This window comes from Fonsecaea monophora (assembly GCF_001642475.1).
Source record: "Fonsecaea monophora strain CBS 269.37 chromosome Unknown Scaff11, whole genome shotgun sequence".
In the NCBI taxonomy this organism is placed as follows: Eukaryota; Fungi; Ascomycota; class Eurotiomycetes; order Chaetothyriales; family Herpotrichiellaceae; genus Fonsecaea; species Fonsecaea monophora.
This window is the reverse complement of record NW_019173942.1, coordinates 164,969-180,599: the sequence shown is the minus strand read 5'-3', so window position 1 is coordinate 180,599 and position 15,631 is coordinate 164,969. Positions and strand designations below refer to the sequence as shown.

Genomic DNA, 15,631 nt, shown 5'->3' with positions numbered 1-15,631 from the left:
TCCAGGATTGATCCTCTGCACTGCACGCCCAAAAGCTGAACACGCGACAAACCCCAAGGTATGTATGGCCAGGAAGCTCCCAGACTAACTGCGGCAGAGCTCAGCCTGCGTTGTCAGCATTGTGCGTCGGCCAAATTTGTGCTTCTCATCCCGAGCCCCAATTTTTTTCAATCACGGCATTGACCCTCTCAACTGTCTTCCGTCCCAAGGCGTCGGCAAACATGACCATGCGCTCATTCGGATGCATCTGGACGAACCTTCTCAACCCCCAATTCTGGTCCAACGTGGTCTGAGGTAGGCCTGCTTTCCTCAATCCTCCAAGGACAACTTGGGCTGCCATAGGATTCAGCCCGGCCATTCTCAAGAATCGCTCCCACAGTGTCTCTTCGTTGATGAGTTTGACAGTGTCTATGTTCGGACGCAGGGTCTGAGACGGATCGGTATCTGGAAAGCCATGGCAGCAAACCAGATTCCAGGTCAACCTACTCAGCGTGTTCTCAATTGATCGAGATCCGTTCCTTGGCCAGACCCAAAGGGGGATCACATGGAGACCATGATGCCTAGAAATATCGGCGCAAAACCCTGCAAAAGTGGTCATTGTGTCGATTTGTGACGGCGACAAGCTGTTCTCGAGCCCCGTCATAGTGATCAGGATGAACAGTTCAGTGTAATTGTGCGCGAGTCCCAAAATCCTGCTTTGAACCATGCCTTGGCCTGCTTGGATCCCCTGTCCAGGCAGACTTTTCTGGTTCAAGGCCTGCATATTTGTGAATATGAGAGCCGCCCTCGGATTCAAAATGATGTCAGGAGAAACAGAAGAAGGTGTACTGCGGTCGGATCTGCTCATTTCTCGGTATATCATGTTAAGCTGATTGCCCCCTTTTGTTTCAAGAAGACTGAAAAGCGAAGGACATTTCTGGAGAGTTGCTGTCTCGACCAAAATTGCCCTGGACCACTTAAGCTCCAGAAGTGGGTTAGGGTCGTCGTTTCCCCTGGTGTGTGTAGCTTGGGCTGGTGTTGACGGTACCTGGATGATAGAGTGGCTTAACTCGGCCAGTGCTTCTGAGGGCTGTGAAGACTGACCGCCTTCCAAGATAACATGGTTTCCCCCTTCAGACGGGGTTGCCTGGATGGGATCGTCTGCGAGTTCATCTGTTGCAGGGTGTTTTGGTGGCGCAACTCTCTTGAATTTTGCTCCTCGTAGATCAAGAAATGCCTCCAGCGCATGAGACGCCGAGAAGCCGCCCAACGCGCGGCTGGTCTTGTGTGGTACCATATTCTGAACTTCATTAGACTGCAACGTATGAGAATTCTTGGTTGGCGACTTTCGGCGCGAATCCGGTTCCTGATTGAGTCTCTTCAAGGGAACGACGGGCTCGACCACTTTGGACATGTCCGCGTGTAAGTCAAGGTCCTCTTCTATTTCACTGTCGCCGTCATTGTTCTTATCAAGAACGCGGAGCCCAGGCGGTTTCCAAAGCAGTTGCTCACTCCTGACAACTCCTTGTGGAGGGCACACAAGTCTGCAAATGTTGCTGTCGTCTCCTATACTGTCGACAATTTCCAGCTTGGTGAATCGGGTTGGAAAGGGGGACCAATTGAGTTTCTCGTCATGCTCTGAAGGTCTCGTATTTGGGGGGAGCAAGCATATATCTTCGAGTTTGTGCATGAGAAGCTCGGTTCCCTGACCGCTACAAGGCGACGCCACCGAAAAGGGTTCCAATAGAGGCACTGGTAGTTTCAAGCACTCCTCTGGAATGCTGATTTTGTCACCTCTCAAGCGGGCATCTATCTCTTTCTCCGCTTTCTCGGCGAACTTGAGCAGTTCTTCATCTAGGTCGTCCTCTATTGCCCCAAGCTCATCTTCTTCAGACCTTGTCGTGGTGGATAACATTACCTTCTGAGGAGAATCTAGCTCACGTCTATCGACCGCAACTTCCGTGTCAATTGATTCAGGCTGAATTTCGATATCGGGCTTACTTCGTGCCATGGTTGGGGGAACTAGCGCTCTAGAGGCCTGTACACGCTCAACAGGAGACGGTAATGTGACTGCTGTGTTGCTTGAACGCTCTGATTGAGAGGACGATGAGGTTATTGGCACATCAAGATGCAGATTTGCGAGGTTCTTCCTTGCTTGGTGATCCTTGTCGAATGACGCACAGACTGCTTCCACATGCAAATCCTCTTCAGACTCCAAATGAGCCGCGTTCTGAACCTCCATTAGGATCTCTTTGGCTATTGATGGACGCGTGCCGTCGACCTCTTCGGACGGTATTTGGTCCTTCTCCTTCATCTCCCTCTCGAGCTGGAGCAGAAGACTGTCCGAGTCGATGCATTCTTCAGACCGTAGCGGAAAGTCTAGGTCGGGAGAGGACGGGTTTTGTGACACTGGCGACTCTGGCATCAACAAGGGTGTCAGAGATCTCGGTCGTGGTTTCTAGATTCTGTCAGTTGGGTTTGAAGAAGAGGGCCTGGGGATCAAGTCTTCACCACGGCGGGGACAAGGCTGTGGAATATGGTGGCTTTCGAGTCCTCGTCCAATGTGTCCTTCAACGACACGGACAAGTTCGCCAGCGCCTCTTTTGTGGTATGCCATCTTTCATCTTCCAGCTCTTGTTCAACCTCCCTCAACGCACGACCGGACTGGATATCATTCCACTCATCTTCGTAGTCCTCTCCCGATGCAGAACTGATCAAGGAGCAAGTCTCGAATAAGTGTTCGGTATCAACATGACGCGATGCTTCGCGCCTGAAACGCCAAATATCATATTTGTTATCCCCGGTAAGCAACGGCTCCTCAAATTTCAGGTTTTGCACACGGTGACGTTCTGGCAGGAAGTTGCTCCAGTTCACGATAGAGTGATTGTCTCTGATACTCTCGGCCAGTACGGCGCCTTCGTGGCGGGTGAGCTGCAACTTTGCCTCTCTGAATTCGTTAGCGAATACCGAGAAATCCGGGTCTGGCAGCAGTTGGTCTTCGTCAGCTTCTCGCAGCGGTATGTGGGAGATGTTTTCCAGGAGATCGTCTGCGGTATGGTCAATAGCAAGGCCATGGAAACGGGCATATTCGTGGACAGATGGTGCAGTCATTTTGAAACACGCATTCCAGTCAACTTGGACTCAATCACTTCGAATCGAAGGCGGAAAGGTGCAGGGAAGAGGAAGATCAGGACGTGAACGTCCATCTCATGTTGCCAAGCCTGAGCCTTGGGACTCAGTAGTGGTTGTTCGCTATACCTACGTATGTAGCCGTTGAAAACTTTTGCAAACACACAGACAGACATTCCTGTTGACATCTTTGTGTGCTTGTACACCCTTTAGCACTTGGTTAGTCGTTGTAGTTTGATCTTCCTGACCCATCCTTATTGGGTTGTGGCAGGCCCCATTTCTTGTTGTACTCTTCCTCCTGGGACTTCCCGGCAGGATCAAAGTATGGCTTCTCCCCAGTCACAGTTACCCGCACGCCATGTCGTCGATGGGGTTGGAAGCCGAACGTAGCGCTATGAATCGTGCACCGGTTGTCCCAGATGGCCACATCGTGCTTTCCCCATTGAAGACGCACGTGCGCCTCCTGGGTCGTGGTGATGAGTTCGTTGAGGTATCGAATAATGGCGTCGCTCTCGGCCCTGGGGACACCAACGATCTTTTTGACGAAGCCTGGATTGAAAAATAGGCACTTCCACCCAGTGACCGGGTTGACACGGATCAGGGGGTGTTCGGTGGTCACAGGTTCGCGCCGTACGGGTCTCCCAGCTGCACGAGATCCTTGGGCTTGCTCCTCTGCCGAGTGGAGTGCCGTCAGGCTTTCGAGATATTTCTGCATTGGTGCTGACAGAACATCGTAGATGGCATACTGCGAGCACCAGAGAGTGTCGCCTCCACCACCTCGTGGTGGACCGCTCAATACTTTGAGAGAGGTATATGACGGAGGCTGGACTTCATAGCTCACCTTGGATCCATGTCAGTATATATCACTTGACAATGAGTTGGGGTCCGTCTTACATCCGAGTGCCACAGATACGTCGGCGTAAAGAGAGCACGTTGGTCCAACGATTGCTCTGTCGTGTAGATGACATGGACATCTTCAAGCCCTTCTTTCTCGGGCACCGAAGTCGTAGCATGTCGGTGGAGCGTGCCGAAGAACTTTCCCAGCTCCCTCTGCGCCTCGATGTCGAAATCTTCCTGGTTACGGAAGAAGACGACCCCACGCGTTGCGACAAGCCGTGCCAGATCACACTTTTGCGCGTCGGTGAGCTGGGTCAGCTTGATGCCAGTGATCTCCGTGCCTATCTTTGGGATGTAGTCAAACACGTCTTCAGCAGCGTCAAGAAGGTTCCGAAACCGCGGATCTCCAAGGAGGCCTTTGTCTTCATAAGGGATATCCTTCAGCGCGTCCCAATGGAGATCAGGGAAGCGTGGACGAAGGGAATCATAGGGATAAAATTCATGGCCGTCTGGTTGCACATGACCTGGTTCGTATATCTCTGACAGCTTGGTTTCGAACTTGGCAGTACTGGTGATAGACTCGCTGTCTAACGAAGGCGCTGTATCCGGGGCCTTCGTCTTCAGTGGACTGGCTGAGTATGGCTGATAGTCCAACAAGGTAGGTTCCTCAGCGTGAGGCGCCATTTTGCAGCAGTCCAAGTCACCAGTGCGTAGTCAGGAACAAAGCTGGTAACCAGAGTGGAAGCCGGGTTGTAGATCAGGCAAGTTTCGAGTCTGATATAGCCATTCTCCATTTCTATACTGACCGAGGATTGCTATTTTCGAGCTAGAATTGCCTCATCGCGTGGCAAACACGCCGAGGTGCTCTCCATGCTTCCCTGTCTCCTGCGGCCCCATCCCACATACCATGACCGTATAGGCTGCCGTCCAATTGCTCCTTGTGACGAACTAGGCTCACCTTTTCGCCCAGTCCTGGTGGGCTTTGTCTAAATTCTTGAATCTAGTCTACCCTGACTTTGTACAATAGATCTTTCCGAAGGGTTCTTGTCCTGATTATCGTGTTGCGATAATATGACTATCAAAGAAGATGGTTGATTGCGGTCGGGGGCGGATCTTCCGCGCGAGGAACAACGCATGTTGATTGGCTCGGGAGGATTGCGAATGGCCCACCCCAGACGAGCACGCAAAGAATCAGCTTCGTGTCGTCAATCTGGGCGGAATGGATACTGGACTGATTTCCTCTGTAACGTCGACTCTTTTGAAGGGGCGTGACGCTGACTGCGATGTCTCAGATGAGGGGCTGCCGGGTTGGTCGGTGCCTGGGAAATACTTGGTCTGTAGGTGAAGTTCCTTTGCAGGTGTGAATCTATGTATGTATGTACTCGGTACTCTCTATGACTTCTTCCCAAAATGAACAAACACAGAAGGCCTGCGGACTCAAAGACCACCCGCTCTATATCACCTTGACACTCCCGAAGCCCATGCCTTCCCAGGCACAAACACCTCCAAACCAACACGTCCGATAGACTCCCCTGCCATCTCTCTGTTTCGTCCCATCTACCATAAAACGCCGCAGAGTTGCTTCAGAATTCCTCTGAGACCCCTACTCCATTTCAATCGTGCCAGGAGGCTTGCTCGTAACGTCGTACAATACACGGCATACACCATCAACTTCATTGACGATTCGGTTACTGACACGCTTGAGGAAGTTGCCATCAAAGGGAAACCAGTCAGCCGTCATGAAGTCAGTTGTCTCGACAGCTCGCAGGGCTATCACTTGAGCATGCACTCTCTTGTCACCCATGACACCCACGGCTTTGACGGGCAGAAGCGCGGCAAACGCTTGCGAGATTTTCCGATATAATCCAGCAGAGACAATCTCATCGATAAAGATTTTGTCTGCATGTCGAGCAATCTTAAGTTGTGATTCGTTAACCTCACCAAGAATCCGAATTGCCAGGCCAGGGCCGGGAAATGGATGTCTCCAGACGAGATCTTCGGGTATGCCCAGATTGGTGCCCAAAGCCCTCACCTCATCTTTGAACAACTCTCTCAGAGGCTCAATCAACTTCAGATGCATGTTCTCCAAAAGACCTCCAACGTTATGGTGAGTCTTGATCGTGGCAGATGGCCCCTTAAACGAGATGCTCTCAATGACGTCGGGGTAGAGTGTGCCTTGAAGCAACCACTCGATGTCGCCAGCTCGGGAAGAGTTTGCTGCAGCCTCAGCGATTGCTTTTGCCTTGTCCTGGAACACTTCAATGAAGGTGTTGCCTATGATTTTTCGCTTTGTTTCAGGATCAGAGACCCCTTTGAGTCGGCCCAAGAACAGGTCCGCAGCGTCGACAACCGTCAAATTGATACCAAGATGCCTCGTCAATGTCTCCTTGACTGTTTCTGCTTCATTCAGACGAAGAACACCATTGTCAACCAAGACTGCATGGAACCGATCTCCGATGGCCTCTTGCATAAGTTTGGCTGCAACAGTGGAATCGACTCCACCACTTACGGCTCCAATCACTTGACCTTTGGGACCAACCATGGCTCGAATGCGTTCAATTTCCTTGTCGACGAACTTCTCCATAGTCCAGTCTTGCCGAGCCTGGCAGATCTTGACGGCGAAGTTGCTCAGAATTTGTGTACCGCGCGGCGTGTGCGTGACCTCGGGGTGGAACTGGATGCCGAAGTACGGCTTGGACATGCTAGCGATTCCAGCGAACGGTGCATTGGCTGTACTCGCAATGGGGTGGAAGTTGTCAGGGAGCTTTGACAACTTGTCTCCGTGACTCATCCAGACCTCGATATCATCTTCAATGCCTTCGAAAAGGCGATCGATGTGCTCTTCCTTGCCCGTATGTCTCTCGATTTTGACTATCGCATGCCCGTACTCTCTCTTCTCCCCCGCCAACACGTTTTTGCCAAAATGCCACGCCATCTCTTGCAGTCCATAGCATATCCCTAGGATGGGTACACCGAGATCGAACGCCGCAGGGTCAACATGCGGTGCGCCATCCTCGTACACTGAGTAGGGGCCCCCTGATAAAATGATACCCTTTGGTTGAAAGTGCAAGTCCGCGATCTTTTGAGTGCATGGCAGCATCTCCGAATAGACGTTGAGCTCGCGCAGTCGGCGTGTTATCAGGTGCGAATATTGAGATCTTGAACCAGTCGTAAGTTGGTGCGTTTGGAGGATAGGGTAGGGGAAATCTGCGACTTACCCAAAGTCGAGAACGAGGATGGTGTCGAATGTCTTCGCAGGGACATTGACTGCGGCGCCATTGACCTCGCCATTGATGTTGACAGCCATGACGACCGCGGGAGAGGGTCGAATGGGCACAAGAGATATCAGGGACTGAGGCGCAAGAGAGAATCTGAATGGAAATATGAGTCCGCTGCGACCAAGGTGGGCTGGCCAAAAATTTTGTGGGGATGGAAATTATTATGTGAAATGCCCCGCTGAGGAGAATTTGATGCGTAGAGGCCGCATCGTGCGTACGGCGACATACTCGACAAACTACCAGATGGGTTCATTTTAGACAAAACTGTGTTGTCCAAGCATCGCGGCGCATACCGAAAGGCTTTGAGCAGCCGTCGACACATAGCCGCACATCTACAAGGCAATCTGCCACCTACCACTTGTCCCCGCGACGAGGGTCGTGAGATCCAAGAGCAGACGCTTTCACGGATTCCATAGACGGGGACCACGACCGCCGCAAATATGAGCAAGAGGAAGCAGGAGACCGGTGAAGATGTCGTCAAGGACGACGTGGACATGGACAACGATAGCGGAGACGACGAGGTCTGTTCGTTTTACTGGAATGGACAATGAGCGGCTACTGATTCTTGATGTAGGATTTCGATGTTCTCGATGTCGACTTCGAGTGGTTCGACCCTCAGCCTGAATATGATTTCCACGGCATCAAGACATTACTTCAGCAGCTGTTCGATGTGGACGCTCAGCTATTCGATTTGTCTGCATTGACCGACCTGATATTGTCGCAACCCACCCTGGGTTCAACGGTCAAAGTAGATGGTAACGAGACGGACGCATACGCCTTTCTATCCATTTTGAATCTTCAAGAACACAGGGTTAGTTCTTTTCGGACAAGGGAGCATCAGGCAGTCATACTAAGAGAAACACAGGACAAGCCGTTCATGAGCAAGATCGTGCAATATTTACTCTCTAAAGCAAAGTCAAGACCCATGCTCGCTCCCCTGGCTGAGCTCCTTTCCCAGACCACGATTCCACAGATAGGCCTGATCCTTACCGAGCGTCTGATCAATGTTCCGGCTGAAGTTGTCCCTCCAATGTACACAATGCTGATAGAAGAGATGGAATGGGCTATCCAAGACGGCGAACCCTACAACTTCACCCACTATCTCATCCTCTCCAAGACATACACCGAAGTTGCGTCGAAACTTGACGCCGAGAACGATCCTCCGAAAAAGAAGAAGAAAGCAACATCCGGCTCATTCGAGACAATGTACTTCCATCCGGAGGACGAGATCCTGCACAGACATGCCATCTGCCATAGCGGCTTTGATTACACGACCAAACAGGACGAGGGGCACTCGGACTCGAAACGAGCATTCCAAGAGCTGGGAATTAAACCGCAGGGCCATGCCATCCTCATTGCTGGGGACAAGTTTAAAGATGCCGTCCAGAATGTGGCCGAATATCTGAAACCCCAGCCTCAAACGTGAGCAAGCATGTTCATTCCCACTGGGTTCCTTTGAGCCTCTGCATAAGATATTCCACTTCGACAACTTTGGTCAGGGGAATAACAACTTGAGCATACATCTTCACCACAGCCTCGACGTTGATCTTTTCCTCTCCGCCTGCACCGTTGGTCGTGACCGAAGGATCTTTGCCATAAGTCTTAGCCTTCAATCGCAGCCGCTCCAGGACTTGTTGCTCGACCTTTTCATTGGTGATGGCAGCATCGATACCCTCACGATCCTCGGCTTTAATGAGCTTGACAAACCGCTCCGTCTCCGCCTGGAACTTGCTCTCGGCCACGAATTTGCCAAAATGTATCCGCCTGCTCAAGGCCTGCAAACAGGCGACATCACAAGTTGCGGCACTGCCATAGTTCTCTTTCGTCTCGCCACGGTCTTCCCGCCCGAACTTTCGGCAAGCTTCTGGTAAAACTTCCTTGATATATTTCTCTTTGATGGTGTCATTAACATTGACATCGTTATCGTGGAGGATCTTGGGGTACGCTATGGCCTTGAGCATAGGTCGTTGTAGGACTTGGGGAAAGAAGGGATATTCGTCCGGTGCATCATATCGGCGAATAGTGGAGTGTAGACGTTCAGTTTCGGAGAGAAGATAGTCACAGAGAGAGATCTGCGCAGGTAAAGCTAGATTGCTGGAAGGTATGGGCAGCGCGACGGCATCGTAAATGGTTGCGTTGAGGGGAAACTGAACTCGCTCGATCAGGTGAAATGTGATGGTATCCTCGAGTCGGCTGAACTTTGGTTAGTATGACTTTGTCTCTGTAGGCTGGGTATTCAGGCACGAACATCAATTGAAAGCGTATATTGGCCAAATCCAAAGCCTTCGAGGCATCCGACAGGTCTATCGCTGTATCCATATCCAAAAGCGGCATATGTTGGGATCGCGTGCGGAATATGTTCGGGTTCCGCGCAATATACTGCCGAGAACCACTCTGGGAGACGCTACAGGAAACAGAAAATTGGAAGAGAACCTGGCAGGGTATTTAAAAGGATTAAAGAAGAGGTATTTCCCCGGTCAGCAGGTAAGCAAGTAAGCAGATGGAATCCAAAGCAATATGCGATGATATCCGAAGTGGGCGAAGGAACGTTCGTTCGGATTTACTCTGGGAAAAAAATACGTCAGAGTTTCGCAGCTCCGACTTCGCGTCCCCGAAATCCAAGACGCACCTAACAACCAACTATACGATCTTCACTCCGCATTTTGCACCATAGTCTTGCAGAGCCTCAGGCTTCAGTGTGCCTAGCTGCATTTCACCTCTCTTTTGTCCAGCTTCGATCTGTGTAATTTTAGTGACGCCCAAGGCGATCGAACTGCATGGCCGGATCGCGGCCGCACAGTCGTACTCCCTCCCAAACTCGCAGGCCAGCTGGAGATGGAGACGATTCAGTTCTCGGCACGGTCCTTGACGTGAGAGATCCATACCATCATGGTGATAATAGACTGACTTCCTGGCGAAAGACGCGCCAGCTGGAGGCCTTCAGTCGGAAGGTCACAGCGACCGCAAGCCACCTTATGGGAGACAATAATGCCGCGCACTACCCGGCGGCGATGAACAGCATCTCCCGCCAGATGCGACGCCCCGGCATTCAGAGAGCTGTATTCTCCTTTTCCCAGCAGGCGCCTTCTGAGCTCGTCAGAGCGAAACTGTCGACCAGCGAAATTGCGCATCGTGCTCTTACCTACATCTCCGAAGAACAACTGCAAAATATTCCCGAAGCCGAAAATACCTACTCCTTATTTCAAGGGTTTCAAGCATCTCTACCTGAAGGCGAATCCGAACATCGAAAAGGACACCGACGGCGGAGCTCCAAGCAACACAGGCTTTTGGGTGCTGGAGATGTTGAAGAGGATGGCCCTCCGTCAATACACCACCTCAAGAAGAAGAGGAACAGTGTCAACCACAGGTTGGAGATGATGGCAATACGCAAAAACATGTGCACCACAGAGATTCGAGACATTGACAACAAAATTGGCAACCTGATCAATATGCGGAAGCTCGCTCTCGAGAGATTGGCCGACCTTGAAAATGATGAAGCCGAGGTTGAGCATGAGCTGCTTGAACTTGACAACAAAATCGAAGAAATGCAAGAGGAACTCGAGGAGCAAGGGGCAATGGACCAGTCTACTAGCACCCTCAACGCTCCTCGCGTAGACACCCCCGAGTCTGAAGCCATGGATGCCTCCTTCATGTCCCAATCCATCTACGACAAATTGCCCTCCTCCACGTCACCGAAGTCAAAGCGCCGGCCCAAATATTCTAAGAGAAGATCCATGCCGGTTCTACACGAGCACCTGGAACCCGGCTCACAAATCAAAACCATTCCCGCTCATAATGACTCAATATCTGCTATAGACTTTGACCAGCCATTCGGAACCATGGTCACTGCAGCACAGGACGATACGGTGCGCGTTTGGGACCTGAATCTTGGCCGCTGCATGGGCTTTCTGGAAGGCCACACCGCGTCCGTTCGCTGCTTACAGGTCGAAGACAACATTGTGGCAACAGGCAGCCTTGATGCCACGATCCGTCTGTGGGATCTGAGTCGTGCCAAATACGAACCCTATGAACACAAAATACTCGAAAACGGCGACGACGACAAGGCCGATGAAGATGACGGCCTTGGCTTTGGCAATGAAGGTGAAGACGCGCCCCCTCCACCACCTCCTGATGCGATGGAAGAGTGTCCGCTTTTCGTGCTTGAGGCTCACGTCGATGAAATCACTGCATTGCACCTTCGCGGTGACATGCTGGTCTCGGGATCAGCCGATAAGACGCTGCGGCAGTGGGATTTGGTGAAAGGCCGGTGTGTCCAGACGCTTGATGTCTTGTGGGCCGCAGCTCAGGCGAACTCGACAGTAGATAGCACAGAAACACAATGGCGGCCAACTGGAAGATCTGCAGATTCGAATGCCGACTTTGTTGGGGCTCTACAATGTTTTGACGCAGCGCTAGCCTGCGGTACAGCCGATGGAATGGTCCGACTCTGGGATCTCAGAAGCGGACAAGTCCATAGGAGTCTTGTGGGCCATACAGGACCAGTGACATGCCTGCAGTTCGACGATACTCATCTTGTTACAGGTAGCACTGACAGGAGTATCAGAGTAAGTTTGCGACATTTCTGCAAATGGCCAGCGGAAAAGACTAACATGCGCAACAGATATGGGACCTCCGCACAGGGACGATTTTTGACGCGTATGCCTACGACTCGCCGATCACCAGTATGATGTTCGATTCCCGACACATTGTCTGCGCCGCCGGCGAGGACGTCGTCAAAGTCTATGACAAGGCTGATGGCCGTCATTGGGATTGCGGTGTTGGTGCCAACACGAGCGTTGAGGATCGGATGGCTGGCACTAAGACGAGTATTGTGGATCGCGTCAGGCTGAAAGATGGCTACCTGATCGAGGGAAGGAGAAATGGAGAAGTTGGAGTCTGGAAGTGTTGATGCAAATAGAGCGGTATCAGGCGACGCTGCTCAAGATCAACACTCGAGGCTTGTGAAGATTCGACTGATATCCGATGTCCTAACAAAAGTCTTGACTAAACTTTGAGAACAGCCATACTCTCCCATGCAGCGATTGGGAATCTAAGACATTATGCCCTGGTGGCGGAAATCGCAATATCATCGATGATCTTACAGCCGTGTGTCAATAGGAGTCGATCTATATCTATTCCAACTTGAGCCTGGTGTCGCCGCTCATGCAGAAAGAGAGAGAGAGAGAGACCTCCTTATCTATGTACAAACATCAACAATACATATCTCTTGATTCAAATCTGTGGTGATTTGTCCTCCGAGCTCTCTATGTCGAGTCCTCTCCTCCAAAGCCACCAGTATTCCAACTAGATTTCCCTAATTTTTCTCCACAACCTCTGGTGCTCACCACAGCCTTGACTTCAGAAGAATGTCCCTATTGGGCTTCGCGGATTGCCGCTTCCAGTGGGTGTTGGTTCGATTGTTTCCGGTGTCATTGGTCGTTGGCTGGCCGTGGGATGTTTTCCACCAACATCGGCGTCTTCCATATCTGCTCCTCGACCCGCTTCTCCGCCCGCATCAGCGCCAGTCTGCTGGTATATGTCCAGTAGGGGCAATTGCTATGCCTGGGCGCCTCGGTCGCAACAGCTTGCTCCAGCTGTCGATATGCGTCCCTGCACCGAAAGAAAGCCCTACTGTCTGCTTCCTCGACAGGAAGCGACCCCTCCCATTGCCTGTCTACAGCGTCAACGATGGCGACGACTCTGGCAGCAATCTCCTCACAGCGGTCGAGTCGGTCAAGGAGCCTTGCCTTGCGTTGCTCCAAGGTAGGCTCTTGTGGCCGGTGTCTTTCACCACAGCGCATCTCCATCTCAAACAACGGCGCAACATAGAGTTGCAAGAACTCTTTGTTGTTGAGAGGATAGGGAAGTCTTTGCGACGCCTGATCCTCTCCCATGCCAAGAGCCTCGAGAACGGGGCATTTGCTGACGGGGCTTCCCTCGAAATCGACCACCTGCAAGAGGGCGGAGGTCTCACCCTCGCGGACTGCCCCGGTGCGTTCCTGGAAAGCACCCTCAACTTGCTTCTGGCCAGACTGGTTCGCCCTGTCCGATGCCGTTGGTTCTGCGCCGTCGACCGCCGGCCTGATGTTTGACTCTGGGAAGGACGTCGGGACTGGGACACTTTGCTTGAGGTCGGCGATGGCCTCCGGAGTTGACCTGCGTGTCTCTGGCTGCGTGTCCTTGTCCATAACTCTCCAACTACTTCTCTCCTGCTGGACCGCCTTCAATACCACGCGTCTGCGATGCGCGATATTCTCCATCGTCGCCGCCAGCCTGTCATCGGCAGGCTTTTCTATTCGCCCGCGTGTGCTCCCTGGCACGTGCCCCAACTTTATGGCCTCGAGATCGAGGTCGACCTCGGAACTGTCCAGCGGCTTGATGTGTTGCGAGTATTCTAGGCTTTGGTATACTTGTGCAGGGGTGGTCGATGGCTTTCTTGCGGCCGGCCGCTTCGCCTTCTTGCCTGAAGTCGATCGTCGAGGAGCCATTACGAGGTGATGGCGGTGAGTGAGTGGTGAGGGGGGAGAGAGTGCGCTGTTGATACAATGATGTAACAAGCAAGGTCGTGCCTGTGAAAGGACCGTATGTCAAAGGGACGTTGTACTATATGTCTGTGGGAGTGGTGTACGTGCAGGACAATGACAGCTGCTGAGCACTTCGAGCTGGCCGGTATCCGGTTTATATTCTTCAAGACAGGTCCTCGTAGTTTACTCACTCTCAGCCTAGAGAGGACATGTTTGGACTGAGCACAGACTTTACCACGCCCATAAGCACGTACCCAGACCTATTCTCATTGTTTTGGTTCCATCTGACGTGACCTTTGTTGGCCATTGTGCCGAATGAATGAATGAGACCTTGACAGTGGAGTCTCCAGTACATTTCATACTGAATTTTTTTCTTTCTTTTTGCGAGGACCTTTGAGAGAGACGGCACAAATAGCTTTGTTCTCGATCCTTTGATCCATACATCGAGGAACACAAGTCTTTCAAGGCCTGATTACCTTGTTCGGTGGTCGAGTCTAAATGTACCGTATTGGGTTAGTGGCGGGCTGCCAAGTCAAGCTGTGATTGGATCCCGAGAACTGCAAGGCTGTGGATGGAAAGGAGAGGTGGAGTGCCGGGTTCATTCTCTGCAGACCTCCCGTTACATCTGTTGCGCATAGCTCCACAGTGTCTCCTCCAGGTTGTTGTGTTGAAACGGTCGCCGCACAACCACATCTTCCAGCATCTGCAGTACCTGCAGTTCGCGCCCGATGCTCATGACACCCGCCTCTACCCCACCCAGCTTCCCAAAATTCCGCCGTGCTCCTGTTGCCCCCGCGGCCATTGCAGCGTCTCGCTCGAGCCCCAACTGAATGTGGCATTCTGTTGTGCTTCTCGTGCACCTGGAGTAGGATGCACCTGTCACCGAAGGACGGTTCCAGAGGATAGCTTGGAAGGAACTAGGGAGGGTGCGCATCAGATACGACACGCCTGCGTTGCCAACGGGGTCTCCTTCTGCCAACCCTCGAAACTCATCTTCGCCATGATCTTGTCCCCCTTCCTGCGCGAGTTCCCGCCTGTTCCACCTCTCCTGCATCGACCACGCTTCCGGCCTCTTCCCTTTCCACTGCCGATTCTCCTTCACCTCCCGCGTGAGGTTCTCCCTTGCACTGTCAAGGGTAGCGTCTGAGTTGTACCCAGAGTCCTTCGGGCTGTCACTCTCAGCTACCTCGTCCAGTGACTTGAGGACAGCGACGGGTACTCGCCATACACAACGGTAGTGGCAGCTCGTCATGCTTTTCGCGCTCGTTGGCCAGATCTCGAGCCTCATTTCTGCGAGGCGCTCTCCTTGCCCCACCCTCTTTTCGACAACTAGTCTCTCGGACCGAATCATCACCAACCAATGTCGCCATTCCTGCGAAAGGGCCGAGAGAGGGAGGTCACCCTGATAGTGCAGGATGTAATACCATGACCTCGCTTCCTGGTTATACAGCTTGTGGAGGAAGCTGTGATGACCGGCAGTAGTGAAGAGGGACATCCACGCTTCAAGCGATAGACGACTGTGGTTGACATTGTCGGATGCTGCTGAGCAGTTGTCCAATGATTGTGCTGTAATTGTTACTGTGGGTGGGAAGCTCGCCATGGTTGACGAGGTTGTTTGTGTTTGTTGGGGATCCGTCGGGAAGGAGAAGCGAGATATATTAGACCTTCACTTGAACTCGGCTGAAAGGAGGACGCTGCGTAGAGTGCTACATCTTGCAAGAGTGTGGCATATGGTCTGCCTATATGCTGGAGGAATGAGGACTTTCAGGTGTAAGGAAGGAAAGGTCCTGCCTCGAAAGTAAGTCCTCACCCCTTTCGATGGTTTGAGGACCTACATACCCCGTCGTCAGTCTCTGGGAGGCAACCCTCGCCAAACGTTAACCT

General features: G+C 52.1%; 8 protein-coding genes across 8 annotated transcripts; 2 read left to right on the top strand and 6 right to left on the bottom strand.

The window, feature by feature from the left end:
• Positions 1-145: 145 nt before the first annotated feature.
• AYO21_02498 (hypothetical protein) lies at positions 146-3,090 on the bottom strand (the record flags this gene model as incomplete). The annotated part of the gene is made up of 2 exons (XM_022652476.1): positions 146-2,437; positions 2,491-3,090. The coding sequence occupies 2 exons, from the start codon at positions 3,088-3,090 to the stop codon at positions 146-148; spliced, it is 2,892 nt and encodes a 963-aa protein (XP_022515164.1).
• A 238-nt stretch (positions 3,091-3,328) lies between these two features.
• On the bottom strand, positions 3,329-4,629 carry AYO21_02497 (hypothetical protein; the record flags this gene model as incomplete). The annotated part of the gene is made up of 2 exons (XM_022652475.1): positions 3,329-3,949; positions 4,003-4,629. 2 exons carry the CDS (start codon positions 4,627-4,629, stop codon positions 3,329-3,331), a joined length of 1,248 nt encoding a protein of 415 aa, XP_022515163.1.
• A 919-nt stretch (positions 4,630-5,548) lies between these two features.
• Positions 5,549-7,252, bottom strand: AYO21_02496 (GMP synthase; the record flags this gene model as incomplete). Its single annotated transcript, XM_022652474.1, has 2 exons — positions 5,549-7,103; positions 7,164-7,252. The coding sequence occupies 2 exons, from the start codon at positions 7,250-7,252 to the stop codon at positions 5,549-5,551; spliced, it is 1,644 nt and encodes a 547-aa protein (XP_022515162.1).
• A 411-nt stretch (positions 7,253-7,663) lies between these two features.
• On the top strand, positions 7,664-8,629 carry AYO21_02495 (hypothetical protein; the record flags this gene model as incomplete). Its single annotated transcript, XM_022652473.1, has 4 exons — positions 7,664-7,744; positions 7,798-8,034; positions 8,089-8,429; positions 8,506-8,629. The coding sequence occupies 4 exons, from the start codon at positions 7,664-7,666 to the stop codon at positions 8,627-8,629; spliced, it is 783 nt and encodes a 260-aa protein (XP_022515161.1).
• A 30-nt stretch (positions 8,630-8,659) lies between these two features.
• On the bottom strand, positions 8,660-9,557 carry AYO21_02494 (chorismate mutase; the record flags this gene model as incomplete). The annotated part of the gene is made up of 2 exons (XM_022652472.1): positions 8,660-9,416; positions 9,472-9,557. The coding sequence occupies 2 exons, from the start codon at positions 9,555-9,557 to the stop codon at positions 8,660-8,662; spliced, it is 843 nt and encodes a 280-aa protein (XP_022515160.1).
• Positions 9,558-10,000: 443 nt separating this feature from the next.
• Positions 10,001-12,132, top strand: AYO21_02493 (hypothetical protein; the record flags this gene model as incomplete). Its single annotated transcript, XM_022652471.1, has 3 exons — positions 10,001-10,093; positions 10,145-11,788; positions 11,845-12,132. The coding sequence occupies 3 exons, from the start codon at positions 10,001-10,003 to the stop codon at positions 12,130-12,132; spliced, it is 2,025 nt and encodes a 674-aa protein (XP_022515159.1).
• A 520-nt stretch (positions 12,133-12,652) lies between these two features.
• Positions 12,653-13,711, bottom strand: AYO21_02492 (hypothetical protein; the record flags this gene model as incomplete). Its single annotated transcript, XM_022652470.1, has 1 exon — positions 12,653-13,711. The coding sequence occupies one exon, from the start codon at positions 13,709-13,711 to the stop codon at positions 12,653-12,655; it is 1,059 nt and encodes a 352-aa protein (XP_022515158.1).
• A 655-nt stretch (positions 13,712-14,366) lies between these two features.
• AYO21_02491 (hypothetical protein) lies at positions 14,367-15,347 on the bottom strand (the record flags this gene model as incomplete). The annotated part of the gene is made up of 1 exon (XM_022652469.1): positions 14,367-15,347. The coding sequence occupies one exon, from the start codon at positions 15,345-15,347 to the stop codon at positions 14,367-14,369; it is 981 nt and encodes a 326-aa protein (XP_022515157.1).
• Between the last annotated feature and the right edge of the window lie 284 nt (positions 15,348-15,631).